The sequence below is a fragment of the Pelophylax lessonae genome (genome assembly GCF_965119305.1).
Source record: "Pelophylax lessonae genome assembly, chromosome: 9".
Classification (NCBI taxonomy): Eukaryota; Metazoa; Chordata; class Amphibia; order Anura; family Ranidae; genus Pelophylax; species Pelophylax lessonae.
This window is the reverse complement of record NC_138776.1, coordinates 164,640,922-164,658,471: the sequence shown is the minus strand read 5'-3', so window position 1 is coordinate 164,658,471 and position 17,550 is coordinate 164,640,922. Positions and strand designations below refer to the sequence as shown.

Sequence of the window (17,550 nt, the reverse complement as noted above, 5' to 3'; positions counted from 1 at the left end):
TTATTCTGAGACTTTGAAAAAAAAATCAAGCTATTTTCTGTCCATCTGTTCAGCTAGTCTAGGGCTGTGTCCTTTAATAACCCTGATGACTCATATAAACTATAACATCATAATGTAACGAATTTTTGAAACCACAGGAATGTGGTGAATAAGCTTTTATGTTATAAGGGGTTTTCTGTTAATAAAGCTGATGGGATATATTCTTACTGGAACTTGTTCATTCAGACTTGTGTCGAAACATGCTTCTGCATTACAATAAAGCAGAAATCCAGCCAATAAAAAAAGAATAAATGATCTTCTTATTAAAAGAGAACATACGGAAATCCAGTTCTTCCTGCAATATTCCACTTCAATCCACCTGGGCATGATCTTTATTTTACGTAGGTCACATAGTGAAGGTGATCAATTGGTGCAGTTGGCGAAGGAGAGCACATGGTGCATCCACACGGTGATATAAAGATTATTATTGTGCACATTTTGAAAATTCATTAGTATCAGACACTTGAATGAATAATGTGGGAGAGGTTTCCACCATCATTCATACCACTGTTAAAATTTGTCACTCTTCATTTTTTGGGAGTGGAGGAGTGTTATCACTACCGGTGAACTGCAACGGTTATGGGACTGTTTAATTACATTTTTTTGACCTTTTAGGCCCCTTTCACATTTGTGTGACTTGTCATGCGATTTGTGACAGCAAAATCACATGACAAGTCGTTCTCCATTATTTCCAATGAGTACTATTCATATCTGTGTGACTTGAAGTCGCACCGACTTCAGAGTAGTCCCTGCACTACTTTAACATGATTTTGATGCGTTTTGAGGTCCAAAGACATTCAAGCCCAGTCAAACTCGCATCAAAATTGCGTCAAAATCGCGCCAATAAAGTCGACTTTGAAGTAGCACAAGTGTGAAAGGTGCCTTATTAATTTTTTTCCTTTTTGGGCCATTTATGTGAATATTACACTGAAAAGGGGGGGGGGGGGGGTTAGATCGCCACTTTTCATGTAATGTAGTAATCTATGCACTGGACAAATAAGTGTATTTGGTTTATGTATTAAGGTTAGGCAATCAGTGAATGCCCAGCCCAGTGTCACCATTGTTGCTATACTGACATTGTTTTTGTTTGTTGCACCGTTTGCACAGCTGTTTGAAAATAAGTTTTTAACAGTAGGTTGTGCTGCATTTTTTTAGATTAGGAAAGGTCTACATTAAGTGCCGGTTCACACTTGTGCCATGCGAGAACGCTGCGAATATGCAGCGTGTTCCTGCATCGCATCCGCACATCTGGCAGTTCACACTGCCATATGCGATACGAAGGGGGTGTCAATTAAAAGTTAACGACACCCCCAGTTGCGATCGCATATCGCATTGCGATCAGCAAGTACGCACAGAATCCGATCGCACAAGTGTAAACCACTGTGCGATCCGATTCTACTGCGGCTCAAAAAAAGCCTCATGTGCGTGTTTGGTGCGGATACAGTGCGAATTCAGCCATACAAAGTGTATGGCTGAACTCGCATCCGCACATCAGATCGCATGTAATTAGGAGCAGTGCGCTCCAAATTACATGCGATCTCCGCAAACGCGGAAGTGTGAACCGGCACTTACTGTGTAAGATTTGGGGTCTGTCATCCGATGTCTAGGGGGCATTTTAGGGTATTGCACAGTAGAAAGGTAGACTAGTGCCACCAGAAAGGAAACTATTGTGATATTTTCATCTTGTATATCCTGATCATCATTGAGCCTTAAATCTTTTTGAAAAGTAGCCGGTGGAGTTGAGTGCTTTGTTTGTCTGTCTGTGGTTACAGCTGTCTGTTGCGGGTCATGGGCAGCTGATTTTACTGAGCTGTCAGCAAACAGGAAACATGTGGAGAGTCCCTCTGTACAGCATAGATCTTTGTACAAACAGTCTTGTGCAATGTGTTCTGAAGATGAGATCAACACACACATCCAGCTGCTTGCTTCACAATATTCAATCCGCTGGCTTTTCACACATTTTCTTAATGCTATTCTACATTTATGCATTAGGTTAAGTGTTAGTTCTTTCGTAAAACCAGTGGCATTGCGATATTCTTAAGTGAACTTGAGGCACGTGGCACTGTGGTGTAAGCGAAGCCATTTCTATGATCACTCGCATGATTTTTAAAACCGCATAGAACTCTTTGCAGTGTGCTTCAAAGGTGCCTTTCAGAATGAATGACCGCACAACCCACTAATGCAAGGACGGTATGTTGCCAAAACACATAGGTGTGCAGCTGGCCTTGATTAGACTGCTGACTATTTTAAATATATGTAGAATCTATTAACACCCAGGTGTAATGCCCGAAAAGAATGTGTAAGCCTCTATCCGTATACATACCAAAAAGTCAGAGGTTTCATTGTCCTTTACTCAGTATTTAGAAGAGGAACCGGGGGCGGGGTTCTTTTTTTTTTTTTAAACTTTTTTTTATTAATTTTATCAATCAAACAACAACATAAAACGCAATTATAGTTACATTACAGAAAAATACTGTGCACAGTATCTGCAAAATTCACCATAGATCCTGTATAGCAGGGGTGGGGAACCTATGGCCGGGGGGCCGTATGCGGCCCTTGAAGTCATTTGGTCCGGCCCCCCAAGAGTCTGTGTCTCTCAGCTGATCTGTCAGAATGGAGCCGATGCTTCCTGTATAGTTTCGGCTCCGTTCTAACAGTCTGAGTGAGTCACAGGCGGAGTGATATCAAATGCACTCCGCCTGGGACCTATACAGGAAACATCGCCTTTTCCTCCAGTGCGGCACCGGCTGTACCCAGCTGTACCCACCAGCAGTACCAGCCAGCTATACCCACCAGCAGTACCCACCAGCAGTTCTTTTCAAAACTTATCACCACAAAGAGTCGACGGTGCTCCAGACTAACCGACACAAACCTGGAAAACCAGTTGTGAGTAGCAACATCAATACCAGCTAACATCACACACCTCACCAAAGAGAAGCAATTGCAGCCATCACATTAGGGGTGAGTTAATTAAATGTTTGACCAAATATAACAGGCACATTTTTAAGTTGATAATTTTGTACGGCCCCCGAACGATTTTATAAATACCCAAATGGCCCTTGGCAGAAAAAAGGTTCCCCACCCCTGCTGTAAAGGTAAGGTAGAACAAGAATAGGAGCGACAATACACATTCACAAATATGCCTTAATGAATGAAGGTGGCAGTGCTACAACATAGTTTGCTTACTCAGCATACAGCAACTCAGCAGTAATGGCAAATGGTGGTCCGAGTTATACCCATTCCCCTAAGCTGAGTGTAGACGCAGGACGGACCCCACCGTGCCCACATGCCCCACTCAATTCGACCAGAGTAGAGCCACACGTGTCAGCCAGGTCAACCCATTCACCCCAAATCTTCAGAAATTTTTTTGGACAGCCCCTGGCTTCATAAGTCAATTTATACAGAGGTAGAACATGGTTAATCAGGTTCTTCCAGAGGTCAAGTAGAATCCTGTCCGTACATACCCACTGCATCACCACAGTTTTTCTGGCATAAAACAACAAAAGTCTCAAACTGTTTTTGGTGAGAGTGAAGATCAACATCACCGAGAATCCCCAATATGCACCACTTAGGATTGCAAACATTAGGGAGGCCCAGGGATGCCGAGAGGAAGTGCGTAACCTGAGACCAAAAAGGCCTGATTTTTCGACAGCTCCACAACATATGAAGTAAATCCCCTCGATCGGGGGCGGGGTTCTTAAAAACTCCCAGTAAAAAAAAAAAAAGGTAATGGATTATCTCGTTAGCCAAATATTGAACATATGAATTCAAATGTATGACTTTTATTTAAAAAAAAAAATGTTAATAGGATACAAATCCACAATTCTAATAAACCAGCAATACAGTGTAGCATCATCAAACAGTAAATTACACAAACACGTCTAGCTGGTCACAGGGTAACCTCAGACAAATGCTGAGGGCATAACGATTCTCAATGTACTATATATCCTCTACATGTTTCGTGGCAAAGGTCGCTTTTTCAGGAGGTATTTTATATATGGTATCATCTACAAATAAAGAGTGTGTTTGTAGCACAAAATGGTAAATAGAGGTACCGCATCCCTAATCTGTATATAATCTATACTGGGAAAGATATCCCAAAGAGTGAAAACGACAGCTAAAACCTGAGGTGTGCAGGTAAGTGCTGGGGTAAAAAAGGAAAAAAGGAAAAGTATAGGAAAGGAAGGGAAAAAAGAGAAGAGGGGAGCAGGGGGAGGGGAAAGGGAAGGGAAAAGCAAGGAAGAGAAAGTGAAAGAAAAGGGACTGGGGAAGGGGACTGGAAAGGACAAGAAATGGGGAAGGATGGGACAGGGAAAGAAAAGGGACTGGGGAAGGGAACTGGAAAGGACAAGAAATGGAGAAGGATAGGACAGGGAACTGTAAGACAAAGGAGGTAGGAAGAGAAATGAGAGGGCTGGTGGGACTTTTTAGGTACCAGGTAATTCAAAATGGTAAAGACATGATTAAAAACTAGAAATGTTTATTGACATAACATCTTTAAAATCAAAGACCAACAGTGTAACATAGATACATATATTTTGACATATACAAATACAAAAGGAACAAATACATAAGACATAAGGATATATGTATTATACAGGAGTTGGCGTTTGCTGGTATGGCGGTCCCACGCGGAACTGCCTAACGGCTGGCCTTTCTTGACCCAGCGACAACAGCACATAAATCCAGTATTTGGGCTCTCTTTCAAACTTCTAGTTACAAACCGTACTAGAAAGGGCCTATCTATCTATTTATTACTTTGCAGTTCATTACCCTGCGTGTTGGTTCCAACATGGCCGCCATACTCAAGCCCTCCTGCTTTTAACCCTGTCTATCTTGACTATACAAACGAGTCTATCTTATACATCGAATGAGGCACTGCACATTGATATATTCTTACTCCCCTGAAGAAACGGAGCATTGTTGCCCGTGAAACATGTCGGGATTGGTCTGATGTTCATCATTGGACGCATTCATCCTCATCATTTATTTACTGCCTTATGTCTTATGTATTTGTTCCTTTTGTATTTGTATATGTCAAAATATATGTATCTATGTTACACTGTTGGTCTTTGATTTTAAAGATGTTATGTCAATAAACATTTCTAGTTTTTAATCATGTCTTTACCATTTTGAATTACCTGGTACCTAAAAAGTCCCACCAGCCCTCTCATTTCTCTTCCTACCTCCTTTGTCTTACAGTTCCCTGTCCTATCCTTCTCCATTTCTTGTCCTTTCCAGTTCCCTTCCCCAGTCCCTTTTCTTTCCCTGTCCCATCCTTCCCCATTTCTTGTCCTTTCCAGTCCCCTTCCCCAGTCCCTTTTCTTTCACTTTCTCTTCCTTGCTTTTCCCTTCCCTTTCCCCTCCCCCTGCTCCCCTCTTCTCTTTTTTCCCTTCCTTTCCTATACTTTTCCTTTTTTCCTTTTTTACCCCAGCACTTACCTGCACACCTCAGGTTTTAGCTGTCGTTTTCACTCTTTGGGATATCTTTCCCAGTATAGATTATATGGTATCATCTACAACAAAACACAAATTTAATTAAAACACTATGTCAACAAATTGTATTGAGGGGAAGTGTAGTTCCCCCTCAATACAATTCGTTGACATATTGTTATAATGGGATTTGTGTATTGTTGTAGATGATACTAGATATAAATATAAAATACCTCCCTGAAGAAGCGGCCTTCGCCACAAAACATGTAGAGGATATAGTACAGAATCTTTATGCCCTCCGCATTTGTCTGAGGTTACCATGTGATCAGCTAGACGTATTTGTATAATTTACTGTTTGATGATGCTACCATGTAATTTTGCTTTATCAGAATCGTGTATTTATGTCCTTTTTTTAACATTTTTGTAAAATAAAATTCATACATTTTAATTCATTTGTTCATTATTTTAGTATCGGGATAATCTGTTACCTTTTTTTCACCAGGGGTATTTCCTCTTCTAAATACAGGTGTAATGCACAGTGAAAGATTATAGTTCTACAAGGTGGAGCTGGAATATAGTAGATGAGAGTATTTCTTGTCTGTCAGTTCCTGCTTCTTCTTGTATAGAGAAGCTTGGCATATGAAGGATTAAGGCCCACTTGTTGGTTGATTACCAATGAAAGTATGGGGTATACTAGTCAGGCAAGACAAGTTATGCAACAGATTGCACTTAATCAGTTCACTTTTTCTGTTTTGCAGGTCACATCTGGAGGTACAGAAAGCATCTTAATGGCCTGTAAAGCATACAGAGATCTGGCATTCGAGAAAGGGATTCAATACCCAGAGATGTATGACCTGTTGTCTGTTCATATATTTCGCTTGTCTTTTTTTTTCTTCAATATAGCGTGTGCATTGTCCTCAAACATCTAAGAATCACATAGATTTAGTGATTTACCTTCTAAAAAGGTGCTGCATTGGTTAGACAAGGCTCTGGAAATGTCCCTTAGGGTTTTGGCCCACGCTGAAGCCATAGCCTTACAATTACACCACCAGTATTCTGTAATGTTGACACAACACAAGATGGATCCATGGATTTGTGCTGTGTATGTCAAATTTTGTTTCTACCCTATTAAAGTTGTAGCAGACAGTCCTATGCATCACACTAGACAATGTTTTTCCAACCTTCAGTCGTGCCGTCTTGTTGCTTCCATTTCTGCTCTGTGCTCCTGTTCTTATTTAGGCAACCCATCCACATACTCCATGTGGATGGGGAAATTCCCCCTGCTGAGCTTTTGTATTCTGATGGCAGGCAATGCATAGATCACCATTGCAGCCAATAGCTGGCAGTGCTGATTGAGCAGGGAAAATCTAACAGGGCGTTTTGTACAAAAATTGATTGGCAGATCAACTTCTGTACTTCCTCCCGGCCTATACATGGATCGAAATGTATCTAATCGCTGCTAAACCAGCCAAAATTGTGATCCGTGTATGGCTGGCCTTACCTGGATTGGAATCTGATAAAATGTCTCGCTGTTGTAGCCCATCTTCTTCAATATTTAATGTGCTGTGTTTTTAGAGAATCTCTTCTGCACTCCAGTGTAAAGAGATTCCTAAACTAAACTGGTACTAAGAGAAATGGTGGGCTGCAACTGCCAACCTCATTCTGAAAATGAGTTTTCTCGCTGTTCCTTTTGGAATCACTGTCCTTGAAGTATGAAGCAAATGTGGGCCCAGGTTCATACCAATGAGGTGCAGGACACGGCATGGAATTCGCACAGGAATGGCAGCACATTCCTGTATGAATTGAGCGTTTTGGGGTGCGATATGAGCCATAGATTTGTATGGCTCAAATTGCACCGCATTCGCACCAAACTTGTGCAGGACCCTTTTTTTGTCCACACCAAAATCGTATCGCATGGGTGTTCACACCCATGTAATCCAATTCTGCAAATTGCACTGCATTTTGCAAGCTAATTTAGAGGTGTCCTTAACCACTTTACCACCGGAGGATTTTGCTGTCTCTACGTCCAGGCCACTTTTTTTGCGATTCGGCACTGTGCGACTTTAACTGACAATTGCGCAGTCATGCGACGCCGTACCCAAACGAAATTTACGTTCTTTTTTTCCCCACAAACAGAGCTTTCTTTTGGTGGTATTTGATCACCTGTGTGATTTTTACTTTTTGCGCTATAAACAAAAAAAAGCGTTTTACATTGTACATTCACATCTGTCCCTACCCTCAAGGAGCTTACAATCTAAGGTTCCTAACTAACATTCATAAATACACATACCAGGGCCAATTTCGACATGAGCCAATTAACTTACTAGCATGTCTTTGGAGCGTGGGAGGAAACTGGAGTACCTGGAGGAAACCCATGCAGGCACAGGATTAACATGCAAACTCTAGGCAAGTAGTGTCGTGGTTGGGATTCAAACCAGCAAACCCTTTTGCTGCTAGGCGAAAGTGCTAACCACTACACCACTGTGCCGCCCAGTTCCAAACAAACTATTTAATGTCAAATCAAACTTAAGTGGACTTATTTGAAAAAATCCTGAAATGTTATGGTAAATGTTACCCTAGGTCAGGGGTCTCCAAACTTTCTAAACAAAGGGCCAATTTACTGTCCTTCAGACTTTTAGGGGCTGGACTGTGCCCATTGGGAGTAGAAAACGTCCTGATATTAGTGTGAATAAGCAATGCCTCATCTTTGGTGTCCTTGGGGGGGGGGGGGGGGATTGAGCCTCATCATTGGTGTCATTGGGAGACATTGTGCCCCATCATTGGTGTCATGGGGAGGAATTATGCCCATTGTTATCAGTGGATGAAATAATGCCCCAAGGGCCAGATAAAAGTAGGTACAGGGCTGCATCCTGCCTCCAGGCCACAGATTGGAGACCATTGCCCTAGCAACAAACTTACAAACCTACAAACATTCTTACAAAGCCATCAAATGATGTGGCGTGAAATCAAACGTATGTGTTTTCTTTTTTCACTTTCTCGTTGCTGAGTAAGGGTGATGGAGAGTGAATACTCTATTATTGGATCTGCTGCCTCCTGGGATATATAATGTGGTTATCCCAGGAAAGCTGCATGAGGAGGCTGGCACCACACTTGCCTAGGCGAGATTCAATAAAGGGGGTTGGTGCAAACAAATTATAAAAAAAAAAAAAAAAAGTGGGGGGGGGGGGGGTTAATAGACGCAAATCAAGAGATAAAGTCATTATTTAGGCGAGGGAAGGATTCGAATGGGGCATATTGATTTTAAATTAAAAGGCCCCCCTCAAATTGCACATCCTCTTTGTTCTATTAGGTTTAATGACAACTAAAGCACTTTACCAAGTCTGCATACTTTGTGTTAAGCTGCAGCAAAATGATTTGCTGTATGGTTATTTGCCATAGCAAAGTAGCCCTTGAGATTGCATGTGTGTATGTATGTAACAAAGTATTCTAGGAGTGTGCATATAACAAAGCAGCCCCTGAATATGTAGACTGCTGTGAAAAAGTATCTGCCCCTTCCTGATTTTTTTTTTTTTTCATTTTGCATATTTGTCACATTTTAAATGATTCAGATACTCAAACAAATTTTTTAAATTACACAGATAACCCGAGTAAATACAAAATTCAGTTTTTAAATGAGGATTTTCTTTATTAAAGCAGAGTTCCACCCAAAAGCTTTAAATACTGCTGACCCCCTGACATGCCACATTTGGCATGTCATTTTTTCTGGGGTGGGGGGAGCAGGTACCTAGATTTGACAGGTACCCGCTCCACCTTCCGTTCGGGCCGCCATACAAATACACAAGAATAAGACCGCATTCACATTGATCCGACTTGGACCGCGACTTGTCAGCCGCGGTCCGTCACGCTCAGTACAGGAGCCGTTCTAATAGGAGCGACACAAGTCGCTCCGACTTAGAAAAAGGGTCCTGTACTACTTCAGGGCGACCTAAGTCGGAGCGACCTAGTGTGAACCGGCACTAATAGTAACGACAAAAACAAGAAAAATAGCAACGACAATAACAAAAAAAAAATATATATATAGAACGCCAGAAATTTTACTCTTTTTTTACTTTTACTGTTCTTCTTTATAGCATTGCCCCTGTAAGTGCCCATGCAGCATTTGACAAAGCAGCTAATTATTTTGGAATGAAGATGGTGCACATTCCCTTGGATAAAAAAACAATGAAAGTGGATGTAAAGGTAATTATTGCCTCTTTTGAAGTTCTACATTATGCAATAATTAGAGGTATGTATGTTGGTTCAATTTTTTTCTACAGGTCAATTTATTTTGTTCACATTGGGAACACCATCTCTCTGTGAACATAAAGAGAACCAGTCACAGCTATTTGGAAGGACAACCTGCATATTTAATAGCCAAACATGGCTGCGGCTATGTAAATCTATCATTACAATGTGAATACAGAAACACAGGTTTTAGAACATTAGCAAACCTAACTAAGATCATTCTGTCTGACATATTTATCTGAAAATAATAATAATTTGTAAATGTCCCTGTCTTGGTAACATGCTCCTTTTCCTGGCGTTTGCCTGCCTTGTAGAGATGACTGAAATCTCTTGTCCTATGTATTGGGGAGATGGCACTACCTCCTTAAGCTATTGCATGTGTGCCACAATTTTTTTTATTTTTTTGTAAGCCGTTAATGCACTTCTTTCTAATGTTCTGTTTTAATGATGGGTGGGGAGGGGCGGAGAAAGAAGCTGAAATTTCATGAAAACTTCTTGTTCAAATCTTGCAATGCAACAAGTGTGCTTATATTTGCTTTTATTTTTCCAGGCCATGAGAAGAGCAATTTCAAAGAACACAGCTATGTTGGTATGTTCAGCCCCACAGTTCCCACATGGCGTAATTGACCCAATAGAAGAAGTAGCAAAGGTAAGCAAGGCTTGTAATAGGGCACTGAGCCAGAAATTCTATTTGCCGAAATTCCTGGTTCGAGTTTGGTAATAAATTTCAGCGCATTCAAGACTTGCTACATCATCTCTTACTGAATAGTGACTACTGCAATTTGTAATAAGTACATTGCAATTATTTCATAAGAAAAAACAAAAAACACATTGCTTAATTGGACAAATGTCTTTTTTTTTTTTTCTTAATAGCTGGCTCTAAAATACAATATCCCGTTTCATGTGGATGCCTGCTTGGGTGGTTTCCTGATTGTGTTTATGAAGAAAGCCGGATTCCCCCTTCCACCATTCGACTTTAGAGTGAAAGGAGTGACCAGCATCTCGGCGGATACCCACAAGGTAAACCTCGGGATGGGGTGTTGTGCTAATACATATTTATTTATATAGTCCTAGCTGTGTTATATGCAGATTGTGCAATGCCGGCTGGTCTGGTCACTCTAAAATAACATATATTTATATATCTGCTGTAACAAATATTGCAGCTTACCAATTTTATTTTCACCTGGTGATCTTGAAAATAACAAATTTTTGTCCCTGAGTGGCTGCGTTTTACTTCTCCAGTGTATCTAGCAAATTTGTCTTTGTTCTACTTCGTTACATTAGGGGGATTGGGGTGGGTGCTTGCTTGTGCTTTCCCTTCAGTCCACAGGTAATGACAAGACACTGCATTTCTGGCAAGATTAACAGGTCTTTTCTGTACTTGCTGAAACTGTTCTTAGCCTTAATGCAGCACACACCTTTTTCTAGTTTTGGATAGTTTTTAGTTTTGGATAGTTGTTAGTTTTGGATAGTTTTGGATAGTTTTTAGTTTTGGATAGTTTTTACTTTTGGATAGTTTTTTAGTTTTGGATAGTTTTTTTAGTTTTGGATAGTTTTTTAGTTTTGGATAGTTTTTTAGTTTTGGATAGTTTTTTAGTTTTGCATAGTTTTTTTAGTTTTGGATAGTTTTTTTAGTTTTGGATAGTTTTTTTAGTTTTGGATAGTTTTGGATAGTTTTGGATAGTTTTGGATAGTTTTGGATAGTTTTTTAGTTTTGGATAGTTTTTTAGTTTTGGATAGTTTTTTAGTTTTGGATAGTTTTTTAGTTTTGGATAGTTTTTAGTTTTGGATAGTTTTCAGTTTTGGATAGTTCTTTCAGTTTTTGATAGAGTGCAGAAAAGTTAGAACACTTGTCAGTTTTTATTGCTGCCTGTGCCCCCATTAGGAATATTCTCCCTCTATTTATCCTGTTCACCTAATCAAAATTAAAAGTAAATAAAGAAAATACCAAATATGGGTTGACATCAAAACACTAAAAGAGTGGAAATCTTCCAATGGGGAGATAAGTTCTGGAAACCCTGGTGACACACCCAGAAATCTCTCACTGGAGGGATTTCTTCTCATTTTCTGGTTAATGCAGGGAATGCTTTAAAGTGATTGTAATACCTTACAAGCTCGTCTGATACTTAAAATAAAAAAGGGGGGGGGGGGGCTGACGGGGAGTGGAAGTCACACTATGCAGAGCTCAGTGAGGAGAGCTGATGGGAGGGTAGGGACGCCCCCCGCCCTCAGAATCAGACCTAAGGCTGTCAATCAGCTGGAAATCCCTCCACTGTCACCTTTTTTCTATTGGTGTCAGGAAAACTTGTCAGAAGTAGATTCATGCTGATAGCAGAGGAAGGAAGCAGCAGACAGGGATGACACTTGGTGCTCTTAATTGAGACAAGTACACACTATAGAGGTGCTTTGTTCATAGTCTATGTCTGAGGTTTACAACCACTTTAAAGCGGTGTTACAACTAAGAGAAAAAAAAATTATAAGTCAGCAGCTACAAATACTGTGGCTGCTGACTTTTAATATACAGACGCTTGCCTATCCAGGGAGCACGCGATGTTGGCACCCCAGTCGATTTTCAGATCAGTTGCTGTGTGCTGCTGCTGCCATTCGTTGTAAGGGAAACCAGCAGTAAAGCCTTTTTGCTTCACAGCTGGCTCCCTACTGCGCATGTGCGAAGCGTGCTGCGCTTTCTAATTGGCCTGGCGGCGGGGGAAGGAGGAGGGGGGTTGAACTTTCAAGGGACGGCGCCGTCTCCCGGAAGTGGGGAAGGGTACCTGTCAAAAACAGGCACCCGTTCCCTCCTCCCCCTGAAAGGTACCAAATGTGGCACCGAAGGGGTGTGGGGGGGGGCGGAGTTTGCAGACCAGCTTTTGGGTCGAACTCCGCTGTGGGGTAAACAATGTCTAGCATTTATAACCACTTTAATCCATCCAGCTGCCCTTGTCACAGGCAGCGATGCCTTTAGGGCAGACCCAACGCTTTATTTGCATTCTCTGCTTAGCTCGTGAGAAGGACTTGTCCTGTGGTTGCCATTAGGATGCTTCCTAGGAAGTCACGGTGCTACAGAGCTCCTCGGATACATGATGTCAGCAGAAGCCACAAAGTATCCCTTTTGGCTCTGCCCCCATCCTACACGGCTGGTATGGGAAAATAAACTGAAGCAATTATGTGACCTTGATGAAAAATATAAAAAGAGGTATATGGAGGTGTTTTACTGAAATATGTGGATTAGTATCTAAGGAATGTAATGACTTCCCTATTAAGTGAAAGCCATAGCAAGGAGGAAGAAATGTACTTGCTGTTGGTCAGAAAAGTAAGTAGTAAACTTTCTGTTTTTAATTCCAGTATGGCTATGCACCGAAAGGCTCCTCTGTAATACTGTACAGCAACAAGGACTACAGACAGTACCAATACTTTGTAACATCAGACTGGCCAGGCGGCCTCTATGCCTCTCCCTCTATTGCTGGCTCCCGGCCTGGTGGTATAGTAGCTGCTTGCTGGGCCACAATGATGCACATTGGAGAAGATGGATATATTGAAGCCACTAAAAAGATCATTACCGCTGCACGGTTCATCATAAAGGAGTAGGTTTAATCTAGAAATCTATGAAGTATTGCTTGGTCTCATTTTACTTCTGCATGTATCTTTTACATGTTCTAAAATGTGTGTTACAGGTTTTGCATGCATATATGCCTTATTATCTGTATTCCGTTTTGTATGAAGCAGTTTTCAGTGTGTGTTCTTTACAGTAGAGATAGGTGGCTAAAATGTCACAACATTTTGGAATGCATTTAGGCTTCTTATGATAAACCACAACACGCATCAGAAAATGATACTGTATTGGTGTATTGTGTGTGTATAGCAAAATCCTTTCTTGTCTCAGATATATTTGAGAATTCTACTCTGCCTGTACTTTTCCTGTCTCAGAGACTTTAACAAGAACTAGAACAGATTTCACCATTTGTAGAATTCCCCTCCCTTGTTCTGGTGACAACTGTGGCATATGGAAATTCCCCTCCGTTTCTGAAAATGGTAATCAGAACAATTAGAATGGATGAATATTGCCAAAGAGAAAAAAAACTGGCAGGGGCTCTAGTAACTCCCCTTTGGAAAAGACAATGACAAAGAGTACTGTGATCTCTGCAAACTGAAATACGCAAGGGTGTTATTTACAATGGGAAAGTGAATAGCGCCATCTGCTGGACAGCAGTGTTAACTCCACACTGCGCCTGCATTCTCTGTGTCATTCATTACATGCAGTCTGCTATGTGAAGCCTGTGGGGTCTGTCGGATTGTTTTCTGTGTAATTGTGCAGAGAATGCTCTGTGATATGATAAGTCATTCACTTGACTTTGACAGATCCATGACTAGGCTTTATTGCTCCCACCATTCTAGGCTTTGGAGTACTAAAGCAAGCAAAGAATAATGCAGTTTTTTTAAGGCACACCACTCTCCTTTATAAACATGCATTATATGTAATTTTTTTTTTTTTAAAAGAGAAGCGCGCAAATGAAAATAAACAATCATTTTCACTTAGATGGGATCAATGCTGCAGCTGTCCCCCACTGACTCTACACCAAGAACTGAGCGTTCAAGGACCACTGATTGCTAAGTTCTCTAGTCTGCTCTGAGCACAGAGTGGTGACTGTCAATCACCGCACTGTGCTCTGCCCCTCCACTGGAGCACAGGGCAGGAGAGAAGGTGGGAGTGGCTGGTTCAGGCTCTCAGTGACTCACTGAGAGTCTGAGCCAGCTTCTAGTCAGGCATCTGGGCAGATCCTAACATTGTCAGTATCCCTGCAGAGCCTGCACTGGCTATGCAATGTCAGCCAACAGCAGGCTTTAGTCCACTGTCAGCTGAATCTAGGTCTCTGAAGTGCAGAAATAAGTGCACTCCCATGATCCCCAGGAGAAGTATGGCCAAAAGAGCTTTGGCCATACTTCTCCTTTAAGTAAAAAGTAAGTAAAAGGATTTATGATTTGATGGTTTTTTTTTGTCCTTTAAAATTATAGCACACAATGCTGCTTAGATCTGCTTTTTGTAAAATAGCTGTGTGTGTGATTGATTTACAAATGATCTTGCATGCATGTACATGTTTTATTGGCTTATTTACTTTAGCTGACTGACCTGTTAGCTCGACCATACACGGTTTGAATCTTGTCCGGTTACGCCACGGGTTCGACCCGTGTAATGGGCAGGCTAAATATAACAAGTTGATTGATCAATCACCTTGGGTAAAAACAGTCTGCAGGATTCTCTTGCGATTATTGCTAGCAGCTATAGCAGCTGCTAATGATAAATCACTGTCTTCTCACGGCAAGGACAGCTTCCCCCACCAGGAGAAGACAATTGCTCGGCTGGAGGGATTCCCCTGTCAGCACTGTCTGTGCTGATGGGGAAATCGTACGAATTTCTTTCCTGCAACCCGTGGTTGCACTAAAGAAATTTGCACCATGTATGGCCAGCCTTAGTAGTGGATCATAAGTGTTTTTTGCCTGGTTATCTTCACTGATAGGGTTAGTATTTAACTTCAAATTGTCATATGGTTTGCTTATATCTTTGAAGGTTGCAAAAGGTCAAGGAAATCTTTGTTTTTGGAAATCCAGAGGTGTCTGTCATTGCACTGGGGTCAGATCAATTTGACATTTACCGCTTGTCTAACTCTTTGACAGCTAAGGGCTGGAACTTGAATACTCTTCAGTTTCCATCTAGGTAAGTACATTTTTAAAATCTGGTTTTCAACACATATACTTCTATCATAACTACAACATTTGGCTACCTGCTCTTATGCAGAGTCCGGAATTCCACTATTGGAACCGTTGAGAAATATTACCATCAATTAAAGAAGCAACGTATCGGATTTCTGTCCTATCTTCAGTGTAATTTGGAAAAAAAAAAAAGTTTCTAAAATAAAAAACCCTTCTGCAGATAAGGTGTCCAGGCCTTTTAAGATGGGTATACACTAGTAGATTTTCGAAGAAAAATGTGTCCATATATTATCAATATTTTCAGCGGCTTGACAAAGTTCCAAGGTAGTTCAAAATTTAGTTTGCTTTTAACCTTCGATTTTGGAACAAATGGATTTCTGCACAAAATCACATACAATGTTAGAAGTTCATTTTGAGAAAATTTTTCCATACTGCTCCTTCAAATTTTCTTGTGACTATGGCTGGAAAAAGTCAGGTGACCCCACTAATGGTTAGAAAATTGAAAAATCTTGAATAAAATTCTAATAGCGTGTACCAATCTTAACAGTCATAAATGTGAAAGAGGGTAGGTCTATAATAAAAAATCTGCAATTATGAGCCCGTGGAAGCTTTCCTTCCTGAGCTTCATGTGTCAGTTGATGCAGTAATGTGGTGGGTGTAGGCCTTGACATAGTTCCTACTGACTTCCAGTTTTCCTCATGCAAACTTTGTCTGTCTAATCCCTGGTTCACACCGGTGTAATATATCATGCAATTTGACAGTTCAAAATCACATGACAAGTCGCACCCCTTTGCCAGCAATTGAACCTTTCAAATCGTTATAATTCAAGTTGCAGCGACTTTGAAAAGATTCCTGCACTACTTTTTTGGGATTTCATTGCGACTTGCATAGACTTCTGTTAAATGAAGCCTCAAGCTTCAATGAAAGCGTAGGTGCAAATCGCACTGATCTGTGGATTTGAAATTGCAAAGCCGCATCGGTGTGAGCCAGGGCTAATAATAATAAATGACCATCAGGAATGGTAGGAACCTGATTCTTTCAAATTGCCTTATTATCTTCTAGAGCATGAGTCTCCAAACTTTCTAAACAAAGGGCCAGTTTACTGTCCTTCAAATTTTAGGGGGGCCTGATTGTGGCCAGAAAAAGTAAAAAAATGTCCTGGTGTCAGTGGCAATCAACAGAATGGATTTTGGGATGTAGTTGCAAGTATGCATATGCCATGTGCGAGAAATACGTGTTAATCTGACAATTTTTTGGAAAAAAAACAAAAAAAACTTTAATTTCTTTTTCGTTCATTGACGGACACAGCTCCTGATCTTCTTAACCATTGGGTTATACTGCCACCTACAGGAGTAGGACACTAGGCAGAAAAAGTCTGGCTACGCCTATGGGTGGTCCCAGGGGGGTATATGCCCTCTTTCTGCTATAGGTTCTCAGCTTTTTTTTCTGCCTAGTCAGGAGTAAGGACCTAGTTCCTTGCTGTGATCTCTGGTCCTGGAATTTTTTTTCTTTTTAAATAAAAAATGTTTTCCTGTTTTTTCCTGTGAGATCTGCAATCAACTGCCGGACTGGGCGACAGGCTGGATAATCTAGATCCAGTGGTCACCCCAGTCTGACCAGCGTGCACAGACTTCAACTGTGCGTTAGGTCGGCTGCAACATAGCCCCACCGAACGGGGGCTGGCCTGTGAGTTAAACGCCTCGCGAGGTTGCATACGACCGCGTTTCGGTCCAAGTCGCAGTGTTCCTCCTGGCCGACAACCCCCCCCCCCATTTCAATGGCGATGGGTTCTGTCTGGAGTGGTGCCTGTCTGGTTCCTAGTATGGTCAGTAGCTGTCCCCCCTGGAGGGTTTTGGGGTGGACGTGGACCCCTGGGTTCCCCTCCTTTCTGTCAGGCACCCCCCTTCATCTGTCCCTCCCATCCTACCCCCCTACACTTATGCTGGGGCTGTTTGGGTCGTATGGTCCACCTCCTGGGGTGGGGACAGGGCGCTATGCTGGCAATGGGGGCAGTGGGGGGGGGGATCGCCGCCTGTATAGGACGATCGGTTGTGCAGGGGGGGGGGTTTCCTGGTGGGGCTTCCTGCCAGGGCCCCCCTGTCCTACCTTGGGCCTGTCCTTGAGGCC

General features: G+C 41.6%; 1 protein-coding gene across 1 annotated transcript in view; it reads left to right on the top strand.

Annotated features, from left to right (window-relative positions):
• SGPL1 (sphingosine-1-phosphate lyase 1) overlaps positions 1 to 17,550 on the top strand; it is an 88,218-nt gene that overhangs the window by 60,811 nt on the left and 9,857 nt on the right. The window contains exons 7-12 of the mRNA XM_082268345.1: positions 6,231 to 6,319; positions 9,564 to 9,672; positions 10,268 to 10,366; positions 10,591 to 10,737; positions 13,060 to 13,298; positions 15,281 to 15,427. Coding sequence (XP_082124471.1) covers positions 6,231 to 6,319; positions 9,564 to 9,672; positions 10,268 to 10,366; positions 10,591 to 10,737; positions 13,060 to 13,298; positions 15,281 to 15,427 — 830 coding nt within the window. The remainder of the gene's footprint in view (positions 1 to 6,230; positions 6,320 to 9,563; positions 9,673 to 10,267; positions 10,367 to 10,590; positions 10,738 to 13,059; positions 13,299 to 15,280; positions 15,428 to 17,550) is intronic.